Here is a 19,240-nt window from a genome sequence, read left to right on the forward strand (position 1 = left end):
TCCCCCTCCCCAACAAATTGCCCCCAAACCTCCTCCCCCCACGACGCATCGGAGCCCAAAAACCCCCCGGCCAGGGAATCATCACTCCCCATCCAAACCCCACTATCGACCAACCTCTTCTCCCTCCAATCCACCCTCTTGTTGCGCTTAGCCCCTTCCTGACCTTGCGGTTGATGCCCGCCCGACGACATCATCTTCTCCCCCCACCACGTCCCGCGATACCGGCGCTTCCGAGTGCCCGCTAAGCCCCCGGCTCCGGAAGCATGCTGGTGAGGCTGGTGTGCTGTGTGGGTAGCTGCGGCAGCGCCTACACCTGCAGCAGAGCCGGCGGTGTAGTTCTCCAAGCCGCCGGAGCCGGGGACATCGTCGCTGGAGAAGAAGGCCGGGTCGCTGGAGGGTTGGCTGGAGCGGTCGTCGCAGCGGGAGCGCGCGGTGGCGGTGGCGGTGAGGCGGTAGTGGTGATTGTGGTTGTTTTGGTAATGATCGCGGCGGCGGGTTGGCGAGGCGCGGTGGTGGATGCGACGCGGGGGTGGTGGGAGTGGGGGATCGAGGGTTGGGTCCATTTTCCTGGCTTTTATCTGGTCGAATTGAGATGATGTGGTCGAGGAAGGGTTGTAGTGATGAAAACGAAACACAAACCACGCCCTTTCCTCCGAGTCGGAGTTGGCAGCAGGCAAGCGATCGGGAAATCGGATCAGATCAGATCAGATCACCTCGCACACGTCGGGTAGAATGACGTCCGAGAGAATGTCGATCAAGCTGGGGAGGCGCTAAGGGGAGGGATTACACTAGCCTTTCTTGACGCTGGCCCTGCATGTCAGAGCTGTCAGTCGTTCAAGAAATGCTTGAGGAATGAGAATGTTTGTTTGCGATTGAGTTGAAGAATGGAGGGGGTTCTCTCTTTTTTTTTTTTTTGTGTTGTTGTTGGAGACGCGTCGCGCTGGTTCAAAGCGGGGCGAGAAGTGCGGACGGACTACGGAGGGAGTGCGAGATTGATAACACACCCTTTTCTGGGACAGTCTTGCTATCTACAATACTGGATAGCTATTTCTGGATTCACTCTGTCTGACTCGGATTCTATTTTAAATTTATGTCTATCTCTGCGGCTTAACAAAAATAGTCAATTGGGGCGGCCACTATACATTGGTTTCACCACTACATATGTGCACAGCTTCCAAGCTCACAGCGAAACCCCAAGAAAGTAAGAAAGTAACTAGGTGTATAAACGGAATTCCCCGGAGAGATACTTGCGCTGGTCACCACCAGCCGTCAAATCCATCAACTCGTCATATCTGAAACGTCATAAAGGGGTATATGGGTCCATAACCGAGCGTCCCATCCGGTTCCCTGATCGCGATCAGCGAACCTGAGGTCGAACGAAGAGAAATTAAGTATAAGCGACGAAAAAGAAGAAATAGGAACAGTTCGAAAAGTGATAAAAGAGTCTGGTGGTCATGATGTGTACCCTGGGCCTCGGAGCCGGCGATTGTTAACTCTGCTGACTTCTGCTCACAGAGCGCCCATGATCAGAGCCAGAGATCCGGCGACAAGCGCAACAGGCATGCCAGCGGTGTTGACGTTGCCGGCGCCGGTGAAAACGGAAGACGCGGTGGCTGAGGCACTGGCCGAAGGAGCGACGACAAGCGAAGTCGGGACGGCAGAGGAGCTGACAGCCACCGAGCTGCTAGGAGCGCTGGGCGCGTGGGTGGGAATCAGAGGTGCGGACGTGGTAGACGCGCTCGAGGAGGTCACGGTGTCGACGTGAACCAGCGTCCGAGTGAGGAAAGTAGTCACCGTCGAGGTGGAGGTGGTGTCGGCGTCAGCGGCGACAAGCTGGGCAGCCGCCAGGCAGAGCAGGGAAGAGGCAATAGCGCTGATCTTCATTTTGATGGCTTGGAATGTATAGAGGATTGTGTATGGCTGAAAATGATCGAGTGCCGGGGTCGGACAAGATATATACGCGAATTGGCAATGAGGCGAGCGCAGCTACCGAGTCAAAGGAATGTGACAGGCGACGGACAAAGACGCGAATGAGTGAGCGTCTGAGTGACAATGCCGGGTGGAGAAGAGTTTCCGTAGGGGGAGCGCTGCTCGAAGCCGAACGAGTGTGAAACAAATCGATGTTTTATGCGACGCGCCGGGGTAGCAGGAAAGAAAAAGGGACGGCCGTGAGCGAGGCGGACCCGGACCCTAAATAAGAACCCAAAAAGAGCCCCTAGGAAAGTTCAAGGTTCGAGGCCATCGGTCTCGAGCCCGTCACAGCCAGAGGCACCGCAAGCCCACAACACGAGCGATGGGTCGGGAAAATTCCTCGGCGAGTCGCAAGGGGCGCTTTGAGCCAAGTCGATTGGCCCTGGGGCCGTCAAGAATGCCCCGGGGACATTACTCACGTCGAGTCGTCTACACGGCGCCTGCCGAGAAACAAATTCACGGCGCCACGAAGCTCCGCCAGCACATCCGGTGGCACCGGGACAGTACTGTACGTACTGCATTGGCGGTCGTGGTCTGGGTTGCGGTGGATGAGAGCCCGACTCCTTTCTCGCCTCTGGATTTTTTCGCATGCAGGCTTATCCCGGTCGAGTATAAGGACGACTGGATGTGGGCTCTAGCGAGGTCACTAACCCGACCAGGCCCCGTATTAGCTTTGGTTCCTGAGGGTGTCAGCCCAATGACGAGATAGTTGGATCCGTATCCATGGAAGAGGGGTCTGGCGGTCTTACCAGACAGGGTTTGATGGTCGCGAAGCTAGTCTCACTGGTTTTGACTCGTTTTTTGCTCAATGCTGACCCTTGATTGAGTCCGAACCCCTGGATCAATTCGGATTCGCCCGGATGGTTCCCCAGTCTAATTTGATTTTCTCTTTCATTCTGCAATGGGCTTTCTCTACCCCTCTTCCCTTGCGTTCGTGTTTTGTTTCATGTGTTTGTGCGACATGAGGCTTTGTCTGTTGCGAGGATGAGGAACGCGTTTTGTTTTCTCTTTGGCTTTGATTTGCCTCCGTTTCTTTGTGGGTGGAAGAGGATTGGAGCTGAGCCTTAGAGGTGAAGGGAAAAAGGGGAGGAGGGCGTGATGACTGATTAGTGGGCGCTAGGCCGACACTAGAAGCGTCTAAGGCATCCACTCACCCACTCACCCACCCACTTTCCCACCCACTCTCTCTCCACCCGTTCCTGAGGCAAAGGAAGCCGTCTGCTTTCCCCTTGCAGTGTGCAATTAAATTAACCGGGGATCCTTTGGGTTGGGGTCCGCTCCAACGCACAACAACAACAACAACAGCAACACAACAACAAAGCACCATGTTCCGTAGATTTGTAATCTGGAGCTACTGCCTGACTTGCAGCAACCGTCACACCGATAAAATCCTTCGGATGCTGAGAGCCTCGAATTTATCCACGCCCACAAAATAGTGTATTTGTCGCCCTCGTGGCCGCCCGTGACATCTCGAATAGCCTCAATCAGCCAAGACCATAGAATCAGGAGTCGGATGAGACATTCGTCCAATGCACGGACCATAGCCGCATTCAAGCACCACCAAGAACAATCGCTGAGCTTAGGATGCGGCCCCCGTGAAGAAAAGGGGGTCATTGTCACCGCCGTTTCTGTTACACTACGCAGTAACTACGCACAGTGACTGAGGAGACGGGCGAGGTGCTTGGCAAGGACGTACTCCGGAGTACAATGACTAAGGGGCTTAACAGCTCTCAAATGGTGCCATCGAAGGCCGGTCTGAGAGTCTCGGGAGTAACTCGGGAAGGACGGCTATCCAGCACGAGGGTCGGTGTTTGGCTTCCATGACCAGCTCGAGCAGAGCTTTGCTCGGCTGCATTTGACCCCGCTCTAGTCCGAGTCTTCAGTCATCATCATTGCACCAGCTCGTGTGTCGATTTCGTGCTGCCGTGAAGTGGCGAAGAAGCGTGCGGATAACGCGCTGGCGTTGCGAAAGTCTGCTCGATGCCATCAATGACAGAATCAGTGCGGTTGGTCCAAATTAGGATGTATAGTACGACCATTTGCCTCAGCACTGGGAGTCCAATGCTGAAAATTTCTCAAGTCTGTCTTGTCACTAGGTCAGTCGACGCTCTAGGCCCTCTTTAGAACGAGCAATTCCTCAAGTCCCAAGCCGAGGGCATTGAACCCCTTCATCCTAGGCCTTTCGATTCAGGAATAGACTTACCTAGCACCTGCAGCAGTACGCAGTGGTTTTTTCTAGAGGAGGGGTAGGGCAAACTGAACCTCACAATGGAAGGGCCAGAAGCTTCCACGCCTTCAAGGATTCGATGGGAGGGGTAGATACAAGTTTTTCGTTATCAGCGCCGAGACTCCGCCACTTCCCGATGATGAAAAGGAAACCCCGCACATCCGGACAGGGTTGTTATACGATAGAGAAGTCTTTCGGGCTTGAGTTGCGGCAAATAGATGTTGGAGATAATGGGCCACTCACTGGGTTCGAACCTGCTGGACAAATTGGCTTGAACAGGTGTGGAAGACCGCAAGCATCCGTGTCAATTGATAGCGGTTGGTAGTATATATGTAGACAGAAACACAAAATGTGTGTCTCAACAAAACAACACTTTCTGAAGCCTTTTAGGGATCGTGACTGGTCCGCTGCTGTCGATAATGGCACTATGTTTGCCTTCAATCTGGAAAGTATAAGCCTTATCCCATATCGTTCATAGAAATGCAGAACGGTGACGGGGCAACAATCCTGATTATGTCCCTACTGCTAATATTCATTTCCCAAACGAAGAACAAAGTGACTTGTGTGAAAGCGACTGAAACTAGCCCGTGTGATGGGACTTAGAGAAGATGTCGGGCCAGAGAGAGCCGACTTATAGCTGATGTTCGGTTTCGCAGTCTGTAAGCGAGAGCTCAAGGCTGGGTTTGTCTGTATACGGCCTGAAAAAGATCCTCCCAGGGCATTACCCAGCCGTTAATCAACGCTTCTTGTAGCGACGAGTGAAATAGAGATTCTAGGTCGAGGAAGGGAAACGACTGAATCTCGATCAAATCCAGTGGACACAGTCCCTAGCTGAGAAAGCACCGGATTGTAGTGTCGTGTTTCAATAGAAGTAAACCCGGAAAGAAGACCGCAACATTATAGCAGGTTCAAAAAGACATGGACGGACAGAAACACAAAGCAGGCGTTCGTACCAGATGACGTTACAGCAGCCCTGCAGATGCTGAGCTGAGCTTCGCAAGCCTTCTACCGCGGGACTCGGGATACACATCCGGCAAACAGGACAACAAGGATCCGGTTTTGCCGGTATACTGTAGCAGTAATTGAACCGATATTCTTCCTGAGACCCCGTCTTCCGTAGGTGTTGCCCGGTACACCCGAACGGTTCTGCTGCGATCCTTTGCTTATGCAAGGTTTGTGCTTGTTCAGAAGTGAAATGTTCTTATTTCGCGGCAATATTAGATTGTCGCATAAGTGTACCTCGAGGTTCGGACTAGACAAGGACCTATGTCAGGATGGGTGGATTTTGCAGAGCTTCCATAAATGTTGAGCAACATGCAGCTGGCTTAACGCTCTTCTAGGACTGCCTTGATGAAGGTCAAGAATATTTAAACCGATTGTTGGCTTCGTAATCACGAGTGCTGGCTTCGTAATCACGAGTGCTGGCGTTTTGAAGGAGCACGACCGTGGCTTTGATTCCCATTGCACAGGCTCAGTTCGTAGCGGTGGGGCGTCGGTATCATGTTACTGAGTAGATTATAATGTTGGATTACGATGTTAACATGATCCTAGCGTGACTAGGTCTCGAGGCTCTCAAGGTCCGACCTTGAAGTGATAGTAGATACTTCAGCACGGCTAAGAACTGAAGTCCCTTGAGAAAACTTGAAGGCTGTCGATACCTGCGTCACTGAGGATATGTGCATCTAGCCACTCACAACATAAGCAATCACCACAGCCACTGAATTCGCTGGCAAAAATATCGATAGGGGCCCACTGGAGTTGGGAGAGGTGATTTCGTAATAGATCTTTCTTCATTGGCGCATATGAGAAAGCTAGTGAGCGGCTCTAGACGCTTGTTAGGGAACAAAGGTGTACGTGTATCCCACGATAAGCAATCCCAGGCAAGGAAACCCGAGTGCGGTGGTGAAGAGCAAATCATGTTGGCGAGGGTGGACCAGTGACTGTTGGGGTGCGGGTAAGGCTGAACAAAAAAACCCACCCAACTCCACATCTTCCATATTTATCCCGGTATCACTGGCTAACGGCGCTGGATGACTCTCCTTTTCCTTCAGCCTAAACGATCTCCAAGAGAGCATTATTAGTCACTCACAGTTCACGGGAAGAAACTGAGACTGTGCATACATTTTGTCTTGTTTTTCCATACGAGAGTTGAGAAGATCATGTCTTCCAACCTCCAACGTCCTGCAAAACAGGAACCGAGCCGTCAATTTCATCCTCCCTGGCCACGATGAAGGGTCACCACCAGCACCCTCTCCTCCAGAACAGGCTGTCTTTCAGACTGCTATGTGCAGCGTTCTGCTTTGGGTTCTCGGGTGCCGCTCGGGGTAAAGCTACTCATTCCCCTGCATTCATCAGCTTCAACTGACCTGAACTAGGTCTCGATGGAGGCCTGATTGCTAGTACTGTTGCTGAACAATCTTTTATCGACCAGTTCCACCTACATGCCAGCTATCTCAGTGCTTCTGAAAAGGCAAATCGATTATCCGACGTCACGTCTATGGTACATATTGGCAGTTTGCCGGGGGCTATTGTTGCTTTTATCCTCTGCGAGCGAATCGGTATGCTATGGACCATGCGTCAAGCTTGCCTCCTGTGGATCATCGGTTCAATTGTCTTCATTACATCGCATACACTTGGACAAGTATTTGCTGGAAGATTTATCATGGGGCTGGGCATTGGGCAGTATGGCGTGATTGCACCCGTTTACCTGGGTGAAGTAGCTCCACGGCAGATTCGCGGCATGATTGTGGGCATGTACGGCATGTCGGAATATCTGGGAATTATGATAGGGGTAAGGAATAGTAATCTACAATATGGTATCCGGTCGCTGATGGTGTCTAGTACTTCTCCATATGGGGTGCCTCCATGCATATCCCCAGCTCTAGTGCCAGGCAGTGGGTCATTCCGCAGAGCATCCAAATCATGTGGGCAGGATTACTCGTACTTTGTTCCTTTCTCTGTGAGGAGAGTCCTCGGTTTCTGTGCAAGATAAATCATCCCAGAGCCGCCTTACACTCATTCGCAAGACTATGGAACTTGTCCGTCATGGACCCTGGTATTCATGTTGAGATAGCGAACGCCCAGGCCCAAGTCGAGTTGGAGCACCAGAGTAGATCTTCGCTGCGTGTCTTGGGTGCTATCAAAGAGCTTTTCACAACGAAGGACAATTTGAGGCGCATCGCTCTCATCTTCACTCTTCAATGTCTAGGAGAGTGGTCCGGTCCCAATTCTGTGACAAGTGAGCCAAATGGGGCCCTTTCCGACTATCAACTAAGGATTCATGCTGACCAAGCCTAGCTTATGCTCCTGAGCTCTTTGAGCTCTTTGGCATTGAGGGGCAATCGCAAAAGCTCTTCACGACAGCAATCTTTGGAGCTGTCAAATTCGCATCTGCGCTGGTTTCCGCTCTCTTCTTGCTCGATGCATTGGGCAGGCGGAAGACGCTTTATCTCGGTCTGGTTATCCAGATCATAGCTCTTGCATATGATTCTATCTTTCTCACAATGTTCGCAGACCTGTCGCCGAGCTCGCAGCAGGAACCAGCAGTCAGACACGCAGCTATTGGCGCGATTGTGATGATCTACATGATCGGACTCAGTTGGGCGCTTGGATGGAACTCTATGCAGTACCTCATCCCAGCGGAAACATTCCCACTGGGAGTTCGAATTGTCGGAGTAAGCCTGGTCACACTTTGGCACTACGCCAACCGGATTGGAGTTTCTAAGGTTTGGTTTTCATCCAAAGGACCTTTGTACATAAACAATACACTAACCCACTTAGGCCACCCCTATGATGCTCCTCAGTCACGACTCGCTCACGCCCAAAGGCACGTTTTGGTTCTTCACAGGCATATCCGTGCTGGGATTTCTGTTCGTCTGGGCCTTCGTTCCGGAGACATCTGGCAAAGGACTGGAGGAGACGAACGCACTATATACAGGCCATCGCAATCCTCAAACGCCACATTTAACTATTGATGACGACTCAAAATTGAGCCAGATTGCGGAATTGGCCCGCAACTCTAATCTGACGAGCGAAAGTAGCTCCGATCAATCGGGCCGCCACCGGTAGGAGGCAAACCCGCGTATTTCCGTGATGGTTGTGATATATCCGTCTTCACAGCTACCCCGCATTCTTGTACACCGCGAAAAGTCTCGGCGACTCCACATTCCTCCACATTTGATCGATCATTTCCGTAGCGAGATATCGAAGCTTACCATTATTGTTGGTAGTCTCGTATCATGCTCGTTTCCATTGGTGAATGCGCTATCGAGTTGCAGCATGGCTGCGGCTCACCGACTATGATCGCGGAATTTCTTTTCACTCTAAGATCTGTCCTTAAAAGGAGCCTTCGTCTTAAAAAACGCTGACACTGCCATTCCTTTCTACTTTTTACTATCGCTAATTGCAATTCCTCATACAAAATGACGGAAAAGATGGAGGATCGAGAATTTTACGATTACATTATCTGCGGGTAAGTATGTCTACGGTCAGAGGGCGGACATCATCTCATCCAGTCCTCTCAATCACTTGTTCGGCAACTAACACTCTTCAACCCAGAGGAGGCACTTCAGGATGCGTCGTTGCAGGGCGGCTGGCCGAGAATCCGCAAGTGAGAATCCTCGTTATCGAGGCTGGACAACATAATAAAGATCTGGAGAGTGTTCACATGGCCGGGGCGTGAGTGATACGATAACAAGCCTACATGAAACGTTATTGACCATGGCAATTTCAGCTGGTCCACCAATTTTGATAAAGAAACGGATTGGAACATTGTCACACGTCCGATGTCTGGTGTTGACAACCGGCAGGTCAAATTAAGCAGGGGCAGGTTCCTAGGCGGCAGTAGTGGGTGCAACGGAACCCTCTGTATCCGTGGTTGTAAGCAAGACTACGATGATTGGGGCCTCGATGGTTGGGGTGGTCAAGAATTTTTTCAATGCATGCGAAAGGTTGGTCACTTTTCGTGATGCTGCTGCGACATGCGATACCATTGATTGAGCTGACATGTGGTCGCAGGCCGAGACATTTCACTCGAAGCCCTGGTTTAAGGCTAACCACGAGTATCATGGTCAGTCCGGACCTTTGCATGTCGAGCCACACGATCTTGCACCAATTAGCAATTTGATTATGGACTCCTTTGTCTCACAGGGTCTTCCACTTGACCATGACATGTTCACGACTGGGGAGACGCCCCACGGATGTGGTCACGTACCACGAACAGTACACAAGGGTATCCGTACAACAAGTGGTGATTTCATTACGAACGGATACCTCCGGTCCAATGTCACAGTTATGACTGAAACCACTGTCGATAAGGTTCTTCTGGGGCACGGTTCCGAGGGCTTGAAGGCTGAAGGTGTGGTGGTCATCACGCCCGATGGCCCGAGATCTATCTACGCAAAGAGAGAGATTATCATTTCTGGGGGTGCATACTGCAGTCCAGCAATTCTCATGAGATCTGGAATAGGGTCCAAGGAGGAGCTAAGTAAGCATGACATTGAATGCAAGGTGGATTTGCCAGGAGTGGGTCAGAACCTCCTTGACCATATGGTATGTTGCTCTGAGGAGAATTCCGAGTTCGTGGACACACGTCGCTCATCAAGCGGTTTCCAGATTGTTTTCATGTTCTATGAGACTGAAAAGCCCGGCTTGACAAATGATTACCTCGTCCACCACGGTGACAGCTTCGAGAAGAGTTACGCACTTTGGAAGGAGAAAAAGAAAGGGTTCCTTTCAACGTTTCCATTTGGTTGTTTCGCATTTGCCCGACTTGACGACCGTCTCAAGGACGAACCACTTTGGCGAGATGCACCACGGGAGCCCGGTCGTGACCCAATGGGCTTGACTCCGAAGCAGCCTAATGTTGAATTTTTCACCACGGAATGTTATGGTGGTCCCAAACAGTACGACCAATTTCCTACCGACCACAAGCATGCATTTTCTATCATTGCGGAATTGTTTTCTCCCCGGTCTCGTGGGAGCGTCACACTATCCTCGAAGAACCCGCTTGAGAATCCTATAGTGGACTGCAATTATCTTTCGGATCCATTGGACCTCCTTGTTCTCACAGAAGCCTGTCGATTTGCCAACGAGATTATCACCCAAGGAGCTGGAACGAAAGACATTGTCAAGGGATCATGGCCGCCCAATCTGACCCATCATACGTACACCAAAAGGGAAGAGTGGATTCCCTACGTCAAAGAGCACGGAACGACCTGTAAGTCAAATCCTATCTGTTTTCAGGCGTGGCCGTACTGATTTTCATATGACAGGCTACCATGCGGCAGGTACTTGCGCTATGGGCAAGGATGGTGATCCTAACGCCGTTCTTGACCATAAGCTACGAGTGCGAGGGGTATCCGGGTTGCGCGTTGCTGATTGCAGTGTCATGCCAACGCTACATGGAGGCCATACACAAATGCCTGCATACGGCATCGGTGAGAAGTGCGCTGACCTTATCAAGGAAACTTGGAGCACACCTCCACTAGGGGGGATGTCGAAGCTATAAGCTATGAGCGTGCTCTTCCTTGTTTCCAGTTTTTTGTCTGTGTCTACATTACTTCTACTTAGTCTTTACCTGTCCGCTATTTAGCAACATTTATATCTTGGGTACTTTTTCAATATCTTGGTGGTAGCTTTTTTGAAATCCAACTACTGAGATTGTGAAAACTTACTGAGACTGAGACTACCAGAGCAAGATCGTGTCACTCACTTAAGAGTCTTCGAGGCACCATTTGCGAGGTATGTGTAGCTACCGCATACCGAGCAGCGACCTACCATAGCAGCGAAGCAGAGGGACAAGCCCCGGCATCGGCCCTAAGCTTTCGGCACTAGCCTTGTGGTCGGGTCACCGCACCCAATGAGCGGGGAGTATGTCAGCCTTGTGGAGGCTAGCGCGAAGCCGACTGTTCCGCTCTGGCAAAGAATTATCCAAAACCATTTGCCGATGACTCCATAGGGCTGACGACTCTGGGCCTTTCCAGGTCTGATAGCCCACCCCTAGATGAATTGCTGTGGAGTCAGGAAAATGCCGTCTTCACAACAAGCAATTGCGTGCTTTCTAGCCTGGCTCGGCGTGGAATTGGAGGAGTGTAACAACTAAGAAGAAACGAAGCAATTAAAGTTTCACGAGGAGGGATATCCGAAAACAGCCTCAACGGAAAAACTTCATCAGCGGTACAGTACTATTTAGTCCAAGGTTGAAGAGGGAACAATGACTCTTTGAGGGCGTATCTAGGGTTTAGGGTGTTAGTGGACCGCCCTATACCTTCTTCCACCCTCTGCCTCTGCTTCCCCAAGATCGATCTCATCTGTTTGTTTGTGTCTCTGACGTCGGCTGCAGTCCACTTCACAAGTCGGCTACATACCAGTCGAGTTGCTTTATCGTCATCATCATCATCATCATCATCGAGAGGCTAGAATGTCCCAGCCCTTTGACACTGGCAAATCCCCGGTCCTGCCCGTCGTGGAGTCGTCGTCCGAGAAATCCGGCAAAATGCAGGGGATGATGGGCGGCAGCAAAGAAAGTCGGTTGAAACAGAACATCGACAGCAACTACGCGGATCTGATCTGTGTGGTGCTATGCTTCCTGACGGGTCTCTGCGATAGTTCAGCCTTCAATGCCTGGTCGTGCTTCTTGGCTATGCAGACTGGTAAGTTCTTTCTTCGGTTGCTTCCCCCACTCCCCCCGCGGCGCAATGTTTCCCCTTCTACAATCCCTACCATCCCCTCCCCTCCCATCTTCCATAAACCCAAAGAACCGAATGACCAACCAAGAACAAACAACAGGAAACACGATCGTCCTCGGCCTGGGCGCTTCGAACCTGCCCCGCGACGCGCCCTACGGCTGGCTCAAATCCCTCGTGTCGATCAGCAGCTTCCTGCTGGGCTCGTTCTGCTTCAGCCGCGCCGGCCGGCTGCTGGGCCCCACGCGGCGCGGGACGCTGTTCGCCTCCTTCATGGTGCAGGTGGCGCTGATCGTGATCGCGGTGTCGCTGATCCAGGCCGGGCTGATCGCGCAACCCAACGTTAACAGCGCGCACCAGCACCACATGCTGCTGGACCTGATCCCCATCGGCCTGCTGGCGTTCCAGTCGGCCGGCTCGATCAACTCCACGCGCTCGCTGGGGTACAACGAGATCCCCAGCGTCGTGATCACGAGCGTGTACTTCGACATCGCGTCCGACATGAACATCTTCGCCGGCAAGAACGTCAAGCGCAATCGCCGCGTCGCCGGCGTCGTGATGTTGCTGGTCGGGGCGATCGTCGGCGGGTGGTTGAATCGCAGCGCCGGCGGGATGGCGTCGACGTTCTGGTTGGCGGCCGGCATTAAGTTTCTGATCGGGTGTGGGTGGTTGGTGTGGGCGCCGAAGAAGCAGGATGGAAATTAGTAGCGGTGTCTTGGTACGAGGGGTTGCAACATGGGGGAGTTGTAGGTGCGCTGTATATAGCGGGAGCGATCTCCTTTAGCGATTTCATTCTTGGGTTTAGAGATATAGACTGGTGGATCTTGGGGCTCAATAGACCATTATTACATAGAAACTACGCAGTTAGATTCGCGTTTGTGCTTTCCGCCGACCATACAAGATATCTCTCTGCCGTCATCATTCATGACTGTCCATTAAATTTACCCAACCGTGCTATAAACGCCAAGATACATCGCAGGGCTTTCCTGGACTCGAGGCGGCTCCGAAGCACCTCACTCCCACCTATGTACATAATATAGTCCGCGTCCAGGGCTCTCTCTGTCTGCTCTCTGGCTCAGCAAGCGAGTCGAGTTTTCTCAAAACCGCCGGAAAGCTGCGATCAAAATAACTGCCGTGATCCGCAGAAACCGTCATTCAGTATAGCTATTGTACAATTTGCCCGCTGCTCATCCTCGTCTCATCGCTCCGATTCCGCTTCCCACAATCCTTTCAAGGGTATTCGGGTGGTCTACTCGCGCATGGGACGGAGGGGGCTCTGGCGGGGGAGCATCATCGGGGGGCCCCGAGCGCGGAGCCAGGCGTCATTGTAAGGACCCTCGGTGCGGATGACGCTACCGATGGACATGAAGAGACTGTTTGAGACCGAATTTGTTAGCGGGGGTTGTTGGCTTGTATAAACAGCGAAGAAAAAAAAAGGAACAAGGTATAGTCCAACCACATACCCGAAAGTGGCACCCGAACCAAGCATGTATTTACCCAGGGTGCGGAAGACACCGTTGGGACCGGCTCCATACTGGAAGATAGTGACGGTGCCTGGGGCATGTTAGCTGATACAGTTTGTGACTCCTTCGCATGGATACTCACCGATGATGAAGCCCATGATACCACCGACAGCTGGCGAGTGATGATGTTAGCTCCCAACCCTAGTGGTTTTGGCAGGGCAGGAAAAGTAAGGCTTACTGGATCCCATCAAAGCACCCATCTTCACTGTATAACTCATTAGCACATGCTCATAGAAGCCTGGAGCATAGGTCCACTTGTACTGCGGATTGTCTGAGACTTACTCTTCTCGAAGGTGTTGGGGCCGTGGGCCTGAGGGGGACCAGCAACAACAGGCATGATGAAGAAAGAAAATAAATTAAAATTGAAGTAAAGAAGAATAGAATTGTTCAAGGGTACAGTACACGAGAGCACGAAGACACTGCCGGCGTCGAGATGCAAAGCGAAGCTCCAGCGCATGCCCGGCAAAGCCCCGAGGCTCAGGCAATGCCCACCACCTGGCACGTGATACCGCCTGCCTGATTCGGCACGCTCTCTTCGCCGGGAGATGACATAAGCCACACGTGTTGCCTCACGTGATCTAGGCCTGAGGCGGGTGGAGGTTAGGGGAGAAGAGCAGGAGAAGGAGGAGGAGCGAAGGAAGTCCGTGAGCTGATGATGCTGTGGGCTCTCCCTCTCGCTCGCTCCCGCTTCAGTCGCCCGGTTACCACACCCATGGGATCTGGTCGCAAACCGTCTGATTCTAGTGTGTCGATTCATATTCCTCGACGGCCTTAGAGCCTATGCACGGCGGCAGTTCCGTCCTGCGTGTGCCCTCTTTTTACCTGCTCCTGCTCCTTAGAATCCTCTCCCTTCGCTGGACCGTTGCTTCTGCCGGTCGCTCCTCGGGTTGGGCCAAGACCTTGACGTCTCCCTGGTCTCCTCCCAGCGCTTTTCTAAATCTCCCGCCCAAACCCACTTTAATCTGATCTCGGCCCTTTGTACGAGTGAAACACTGGTAAGTCCAATGTGATCTATCTTATAATAGAGAGGGGCTAAGGGGGCCCATCGCCTGCCGTTGCTGCCTCGACTCCGAAGGGGCTTTGATGTTTATCGAAGGACTCGTCCGGGAATAATTGCTAACGTGACCTCCTCCCAACAGTCGTATTGGGTTACCACAGCCATTTTTTTTGTCGGCGCGCCAGCCATCGCTGCATTTCTTTCACCTCGAGTATCTGTCGCGACGAGTTGCAGCTGCTGATTGTCGCCCGAGTGAATATTCTCTCTTGCCCTTGTTGCAGTCATTGTTGACCGGACGAGCGCCTATGTGATAAACCCACCGAGCTACAATTCACAACACTTAGCGCCTCCCTCCGGTGATCCTTCTCCATGACTGCTGTGGCATCACCACCTAGTGTGCAAACGGGGCCTCGCATGGGATGGTTCGATACTGGTAACGGAGGACAAGGTGCTTTTTCTTCAATGGATGCGGAAGAAGTGTCTCGGACATTTATGCCTCGAAAGACCGTTCAGAGATCGAATTCTTCGTCATCCCTCCGATCCAACGGCTCCGCCTCAACTACAGTGGCTCTTACTGAACAGAACTCGGGCCCCGCACAATCTGCGCCCACAAATACCTGGGGCAAGAAGAAGCCCTCGAGAAATCTCTGGCATACCTCTAATTCCGAACCGCAGTCCCTACGGGGTATTCCACCTTCTTCTCAAGCCATGCCGGCCTTTTCCTCCGGCCCTGGTGCTTTGTCCGCGGTCCACCAGCCGTCATCCATTGTTCCGTCTCAGCATATGCTCCAACTCTCCCAGCAACAAAATGGCCTCCGCGCTGGGAGCGTGCCACAGGGCGACCCGCCTGCGATCTTGACCCTCTTGCCCATCAACGGCACTTTCGAGAAGAAACAAATCACCGTGCCTTTTTACCCGGAGCTGATACGCATTGGCCGACAGACCAATGCGAAGACAGTGCCCACTCCAGTGAATGGCTTTTTCGACTCGAAGGTGCTATCACGGCAGCACGCTGAGATTTGGGCCGATAAGAACGGGAAGATCTGGATCCGCGATGTAAAATCGTCCAACGGTACATTCGTGAACGGAAAGCGCCTGTCCCAGGAGAACCGCGAATCCGATCCTCATGAGTTGCGCGAGAACGATACTTTAGAACTCGGAATAGATATTGTTAGCGAAGATCAGAAGACGATTGTCCACCACAAGGTGTCCGCCAAGGTCGAGCATGCGGGTATCTATGCGTCTATTCCCAACATACTCGACCTGACGCTCGGCGACTTGGATCCTTCAGCTGGCAATGGCCTTGTTCCATCGCCACTCACCCAGCCTATGCTACAGCTTCGCGGTCGGTCAGGTAGTACCATGAGCAATCGCAGTGTACAAAGCGCAGCGAGTAGTCAGTTCAATGCGATGCAGCAACAACGTCAAATGAACTACTGGAATTCGCCGATCTCAATAGAGCAAGTGGTCAAGCGACTCACGGTAGGTGACTGTGTTCTCTTCGGGGCCGAACGAGGCTAATCAAAACACCAGAGCGAAATGAAGCAGGCGAAACAGCAATCGCAGGAGCTCCGGCAGACGGATGAGTTCCTGACGACTCTGATGAAACCCGGTCAGCCCGAGAAAGAAAAGGCGAAGCACTCGCCGCCCGATACCAATGCCGCTCGCGCAATCAATGGCAGACCCAAAATCCCTCGTGTAGACTCTTTCTCACGGTTTTCCGAGCCTCCCGCACCTCCTCCACAGCAACCGCTCCCTGAGAAGCCGGACGCTCTACCTCGAAATGGCACAGACTCTCTCTCCCCTCTGAAGCGTTCCGATACCGAGAAACCCAAGCTTGGTGGCAGCTCGCCTGTCAGTCGTGATAACAGTCAAATCCTTTCCCTGATTGAAGCATTGTCATCCGCCAAACGGGAGCTTGACACCCAAGGCGCCCGTGTCAAGGAACTAGAAGCCATGTTGCTTCAAGAGCGATCGGCTCGCGAATCCGCCGAAGAAAAGGCTAGAACTTTGGAGATGCGGACCGTCACAAATGGTACGCATGATACTTCGGTGTGCAGCGACGCTGATCACGAGACCACGCAAACTGCGCCGATGGATAAGTCGGTAGAAGAGCCTGCTGCCGAAGTTGCCGCGGAAGTTGCGACCGAGGTGGAGCAGGCGGGTTCCGCGGTTATTCGCACCGAGGATCTTCAACATCGTCTGGAAACGATGATCCAGGAAATGGAAGAAATGAAGAAGCAAGTGACGATCTTCAAAGAACAGGCCCAACATGCGGAAAGTGAAACGGCTGAAGCACGCAAGTCCCTGGCGGAGATGATTGAGACATTACGACGAGAGCGCGCGGAGCGTGCCGAGAGCGATGCCAAGATGGAGGCTTCAGGAACAAGCCATGTTCCTGACACCACGATTACCAAGGCGGAGAATGCCATCGAGAAAGATGCTTCCGAGCCTAGCGACCCACGACTGCAGCCTGTTGCATCACCCCGCATGAAAGAAGATGACGCTGCAGATTCCAAACTGGCCGCGCAGCCTCGCCGACATGACGTTCTGGAGCAATCCAGTCCATTTGCGTCAATGCTGGGAGTCGTGCTTCTAGGGGTCGGATTAATGGCCTACCTGAATGGCTGGCAGAAGATGGATAAATGAACAATTTCCTGCCACCATGTTATGTTTGTTTTGAGCGAATGGCTTGAATTGTTGGTTTATTTCGAAAAGGTCCCTTTCACCCCCGTTGTTATTGCACCCTGGAGACCTTTTGGTCTACCGCCGTCCAATCCTTACTGTGCCCATTTTCTACTCCCGTCATATTGATTCCTAGTTCTGACTCCCTTCTCTTCCCGTGTACTCTGAACCAACGCTTAACAGGGTCTCTGCGTTGGCTGTGGGTTTCTTTCTTCTCTCTATACTTGCCCTTTCTTGCGGCCCCATTATATGCAGTTGTTTTGCATAACCTGCATGACTCTCGCTTGCCTTTCTGTTGTTAGATATCATCTCTTCGTTGGCGCCCTGTTGATCCAGTAACGAATCCCTGGCCGCAGTGGTTTATTTCCTGTTAATGTTTTCTTTTCTTATCATGGGCAGAAGCAGGTCATGTAAGGCATACCCGCCTTTGTGTATTAGTCTACATAGCATTACTTCCTTGAGTTTCAGCGCGATGAATGCTTAACTTTCTCCCACGGTCCTTCCTGTATATTTCTTCTTACAAGCTGGTTCACCTAGAGGTGCGAATGGATTGAACATATGGAAGTCTTGCAGCTGTGGCTGTAGCTGTAGTATGGCCTGCGACTTGTATAGTCTGCTGATAGATATCTGATCTGGGGTAATCGCAAGGAGTCAGCATGTCTTGCTGTCTCTTTTGCGCAGCTGGTGTGCCATCGTCTGTTGCTGGACAGCACACTTCAGCTTGGAGTGTTCGGGGCCTTGGCTTGACGCCTCTGTATCTGTGGTTTGACGATAGGCAACCTTTCCATCCGAAGCACCCAGGATAGTTGTGGGTATGTCCCCGATGATGCTCCATTCGTCATCAATACCATTATCTCGAATTATTCTTCATCATTCCCAACCCAGCAAGGAATCCTACTTCAACCCCACCACAACATCCACCATATTAACCCACCTCGTCCGCGACTCGGGCAATTCCTCCTCTTCATCCTCTCCCTCCTCTTCCTCCCCCAAACCCCCTTCTCCCTTCCCCTCCCCCTCCCCCTCGCTCTTCTCACCCTTAACCGCCGACTCCAAGCCCCTCACAGCCCTCCTCCTCTTCTTAATCGCCGCCTTCGACAAAACCCGCCCACTCCCCTCCTCCACCCCGGACTCCACCTCCCTCCTCATCCTCTCCGCCCCCTCCACCACCCGTTTCTTAGCGGCCTCATCAACCTCCACATCATCCACAACCAGCACACTCCCCGTCGTCACCGTCACCCGAAACTCCCCACCCCCCGCCGCATCCCGCAGATACTCGCCCACCGCCACGGCCTTCGCAATCGCCCGCCCCGTCGCCTTGACATGCACCTCCTCCCGCCGCAGCGCCTCCTGCACCTGCGCCACGCGCTCCGCTTGCGTTCTCCCGCCGTGGTGCTGCCGCCCCCCTTTCGTGGAGTGCAATCCCGCGGTGGCTCGTCTCTCCGCCTGCCGCAGCAGCTTCCGGACGCGCGTCACGACGCTCATCTTGGGGGTGGTCGTCGACACGTAGATGGTTTTGGGGATGTCGGCGCCCGTGTATGGTGTTGACGGGGCGGGGTGCGGGATGGGGCGTTTGGTGATTCTGGCGTCTGCGGAAGGGGGAGTGTTAGCTTTGAGGTTGAGCCGGGAGGGAGGGGAGGGGATGGATTTGGTTTGAGGGAATTTGGGATTAGGGAGAGGGATAGGCGTACATTTTGGGAGTTTGGTCATGTTTTGGTTCTTTTTTGTGAAGGTCAGGCTTTCTGGGTGGGAGTGGGGTTTTGTTGCGGGTGCTGTTGGTGGTGGGGGTGTTGGTTTGGGCATTTTGAGTTGGGTTTGTTGTTGATAACCTGGTGGAAGATTGAATGGGAGAGGTTCGAGGTTGGCGAGGAGGTTGGAGAGGAGGACTTGGTAAATGCTGAGGTTGTTGGTTGTTGAATTGGATGGGGATGGATCGCGACGGCCGGGGACATCACTGGGCTACTTTTCTTTGATGGTCGGCCGGATTGGGATTAGTGGGGTTTCCTTATCTTATCGCTTGCTTCCATCCACTTTGCCGATACTTGTATCACGGTGGGATCTATAGACTTCGTCGAGGCGACAATATTGATGCCATCATAGTTGATGTGAATGAGAAGGAAGCTTCTGTTTCCTTCTATCTTGTGCAACTAGC

The 19,240-nt window shown here is 52.5% G+C and overlaps 8 protein-coding genes across 8 annotated transcripts in view; 4 read left to right on the forward strand and 4 right to left on the reverse strand.

Annotated features, from left to right (window-relative positions):
- BO72DRAFT_496487 (uncharacterized protein) overlaps window positions 1–563 on the reverse strand; it is a gene marked incomplete at both ends in the record, with an annotated part of 989 nt that extends 426 nt beyond the window's left edge. The window contains one exon of the mRNA XM_040948629.1: window positions 115–563. Within this exon, the coding sequence (XP_040801166.1) occupies window positions 115–563 (449 nt within the window). The remainder of the gene's footprint in view (window positions 1–114) is intronic.
- Window positions 564–1,213: 650 nt separating this feature from the next.
- On the reverse strand, window positions 1,214–1,884 carry BO72DRAFT_459012 (uncharacterized protein; the record flags this gene model as incomplete). Its single annotated transcript, XM_040946404.1, has 2 exons — window positions 1,214–1,292; window positions 1,514–1,884. 2 exons carry the CDS (start codon window positions 1,882–1,884, stop codon window positions 1,214–1,216), a joined length of 450 nt encoding a protein of 149 aa, XP_040801167.1.
- Window positions 1,885–6,425: 4,541 nt separating this feature from the next.
- Window positions 6,426–8,266, forward strand: BO72DRAFT_496489 (quinate permease; the record flags this gene model as incomplete). The annotated part of the gene is made up of 5 exons (XM_040948630.1): window positions 6,426–6,522; window positions 6,574–6,989; window positions 7,040–7,436; window positions 7,496–7,923; window positions 7,979–8,266. 5 exons carry the CDS (start codon window positions 6,426–6,428, stop codon window positions 8,264–8,266), a joined length of 1,626 nt encoding a protein of 541 aa, XP_040801168.1.
- Window positions 8,267–8,631: 365 nt separating this feature from the next.
- Window positions 8,632–10,706, forward strand: BO72DRAFT_468733 (GMC family oxidoreductase; the record flags this gene model as incomplete). The annotated part of the gene is made up of 6 exons (XM_040946921.1): window positions 8,632–8,669; window positions 8,756–8,875; window positions 8,931–9,147; window positions 9,215–9,748; window positions 9,812–10,415; window positions 10,471–10,706. 6 exons carry the CDS (start codon window positions 8,632–8,634, stop codon window positions 10,704–10,706), a joined length of 1,749 nt encoding a protein of 582 aa, XP_040801169.1.
- A 999-nt stretch (window positions 10,707–11,705) lies between these two features.
- BO72DRAFT_378268 (YoaK family protein) lies at window positions 11,706–12,588 on the forward strand (the record flags this gene model as incomplete). Its single annotated transcript, XM_040941302.1, has 2 exons — window positions 11,706–11,850; window positions 11,987–12,588. 2 exons carry the CDS (start codon window positions 11,706–11,708, stop codon window positions 12,586–12,588), a joined length of 747 nt encoding a protein of 248 aa, XP_040801170.1.
- A 165-nt stretch (window positions 12,589–12,753) lies between these two features.
- Window positions 12,754–13,818, reverse strand: BO72DRAFT_448230 (MGR2/ROMO1 family protein). The gene is made up of 5 exons (XM_040944744.1): window positions 13,689–13,818; window positions 13,585–13,611; window positions 13,489–13,518; window positions 13,347–13,437; window positions 12,754–13,256 (listed from the first exon to the last, which is right to left on the reverse strand). The coding sequence occupies exons 1-5, from the start codon at window positions 13,741–13,743 to the stop codon at window positions 13,133–13,135; spliced, it is 327 nt and encodes a 108-aa protein (XP_040801171.1). The 5' UTR covers window positions 13,744–13,818; the 3' UTR covers window positions 12,754–13,132.
- A 954-nt stretch (window positions 13,819–14,772) lies between these two features.
- BO72DRAFT_459017 (putative cytoplasm to vacuole targeting Vps64) lies at window positions 14,773–17,052 on the forward strand (the record flags this gene model as incomplete). The annotated part of the gene is made up of 2 exons (XM_040946405.1): window positions 14,773–15,885; window positions 15,937–17,052. 2 exons carry the CDS (start codon window positions 14,773–14,775, stop codon window positions 17,050–17,052), a joined length of 2,229 nt encoding a protein of 742 aa, XP_040801172.1.
- A 930-nt stretch (window positions 17,053–17,982) lies between these two features.
- BO72DRAFT_509936 (ribonuclease P subunit p20 family protein) lies at window positions 17,983–19,138 on the reverse strand (the record flags this gene model as incomplete). The annotated part of the gene is made up of 3 exons (XM_040949349.1): window positions 18,780–19,138; window positions 18,126–18,677; window positions 17,983–18,050 (listed from the first exon to the last, which is right to left on the reverse strand). The coding sequence occupies exons 1-3, from the start codon at window positions 18,889–18,891 to the stop codon at window positions 17,983–17,985; spliced, it is 732 nt and encodes a 243-aa protein (XP_040801173.1). The 5' UTR covers window positions 18,892–19,138.
- Window positions 19,139–19,240: the final 102 nt, after the last annotated feature.

This window comes from Aspergillus fijiensis (assembly GCF_003184825.1).
Source record: "Aspergillus fijiensis CBS 313.89 unplaced genomic scaffold BO72scaffold_24, whole genome shotgun sequence".
In the NCBI taxonomy this organism is placed as follows: domain Eukaryota; kingdom Fungi; phylum Ascomycota; class Eurotiomycetes; order Eurotiales; family Aspergillaceae; genus Aspergillus; species Aspergillus fijiensis.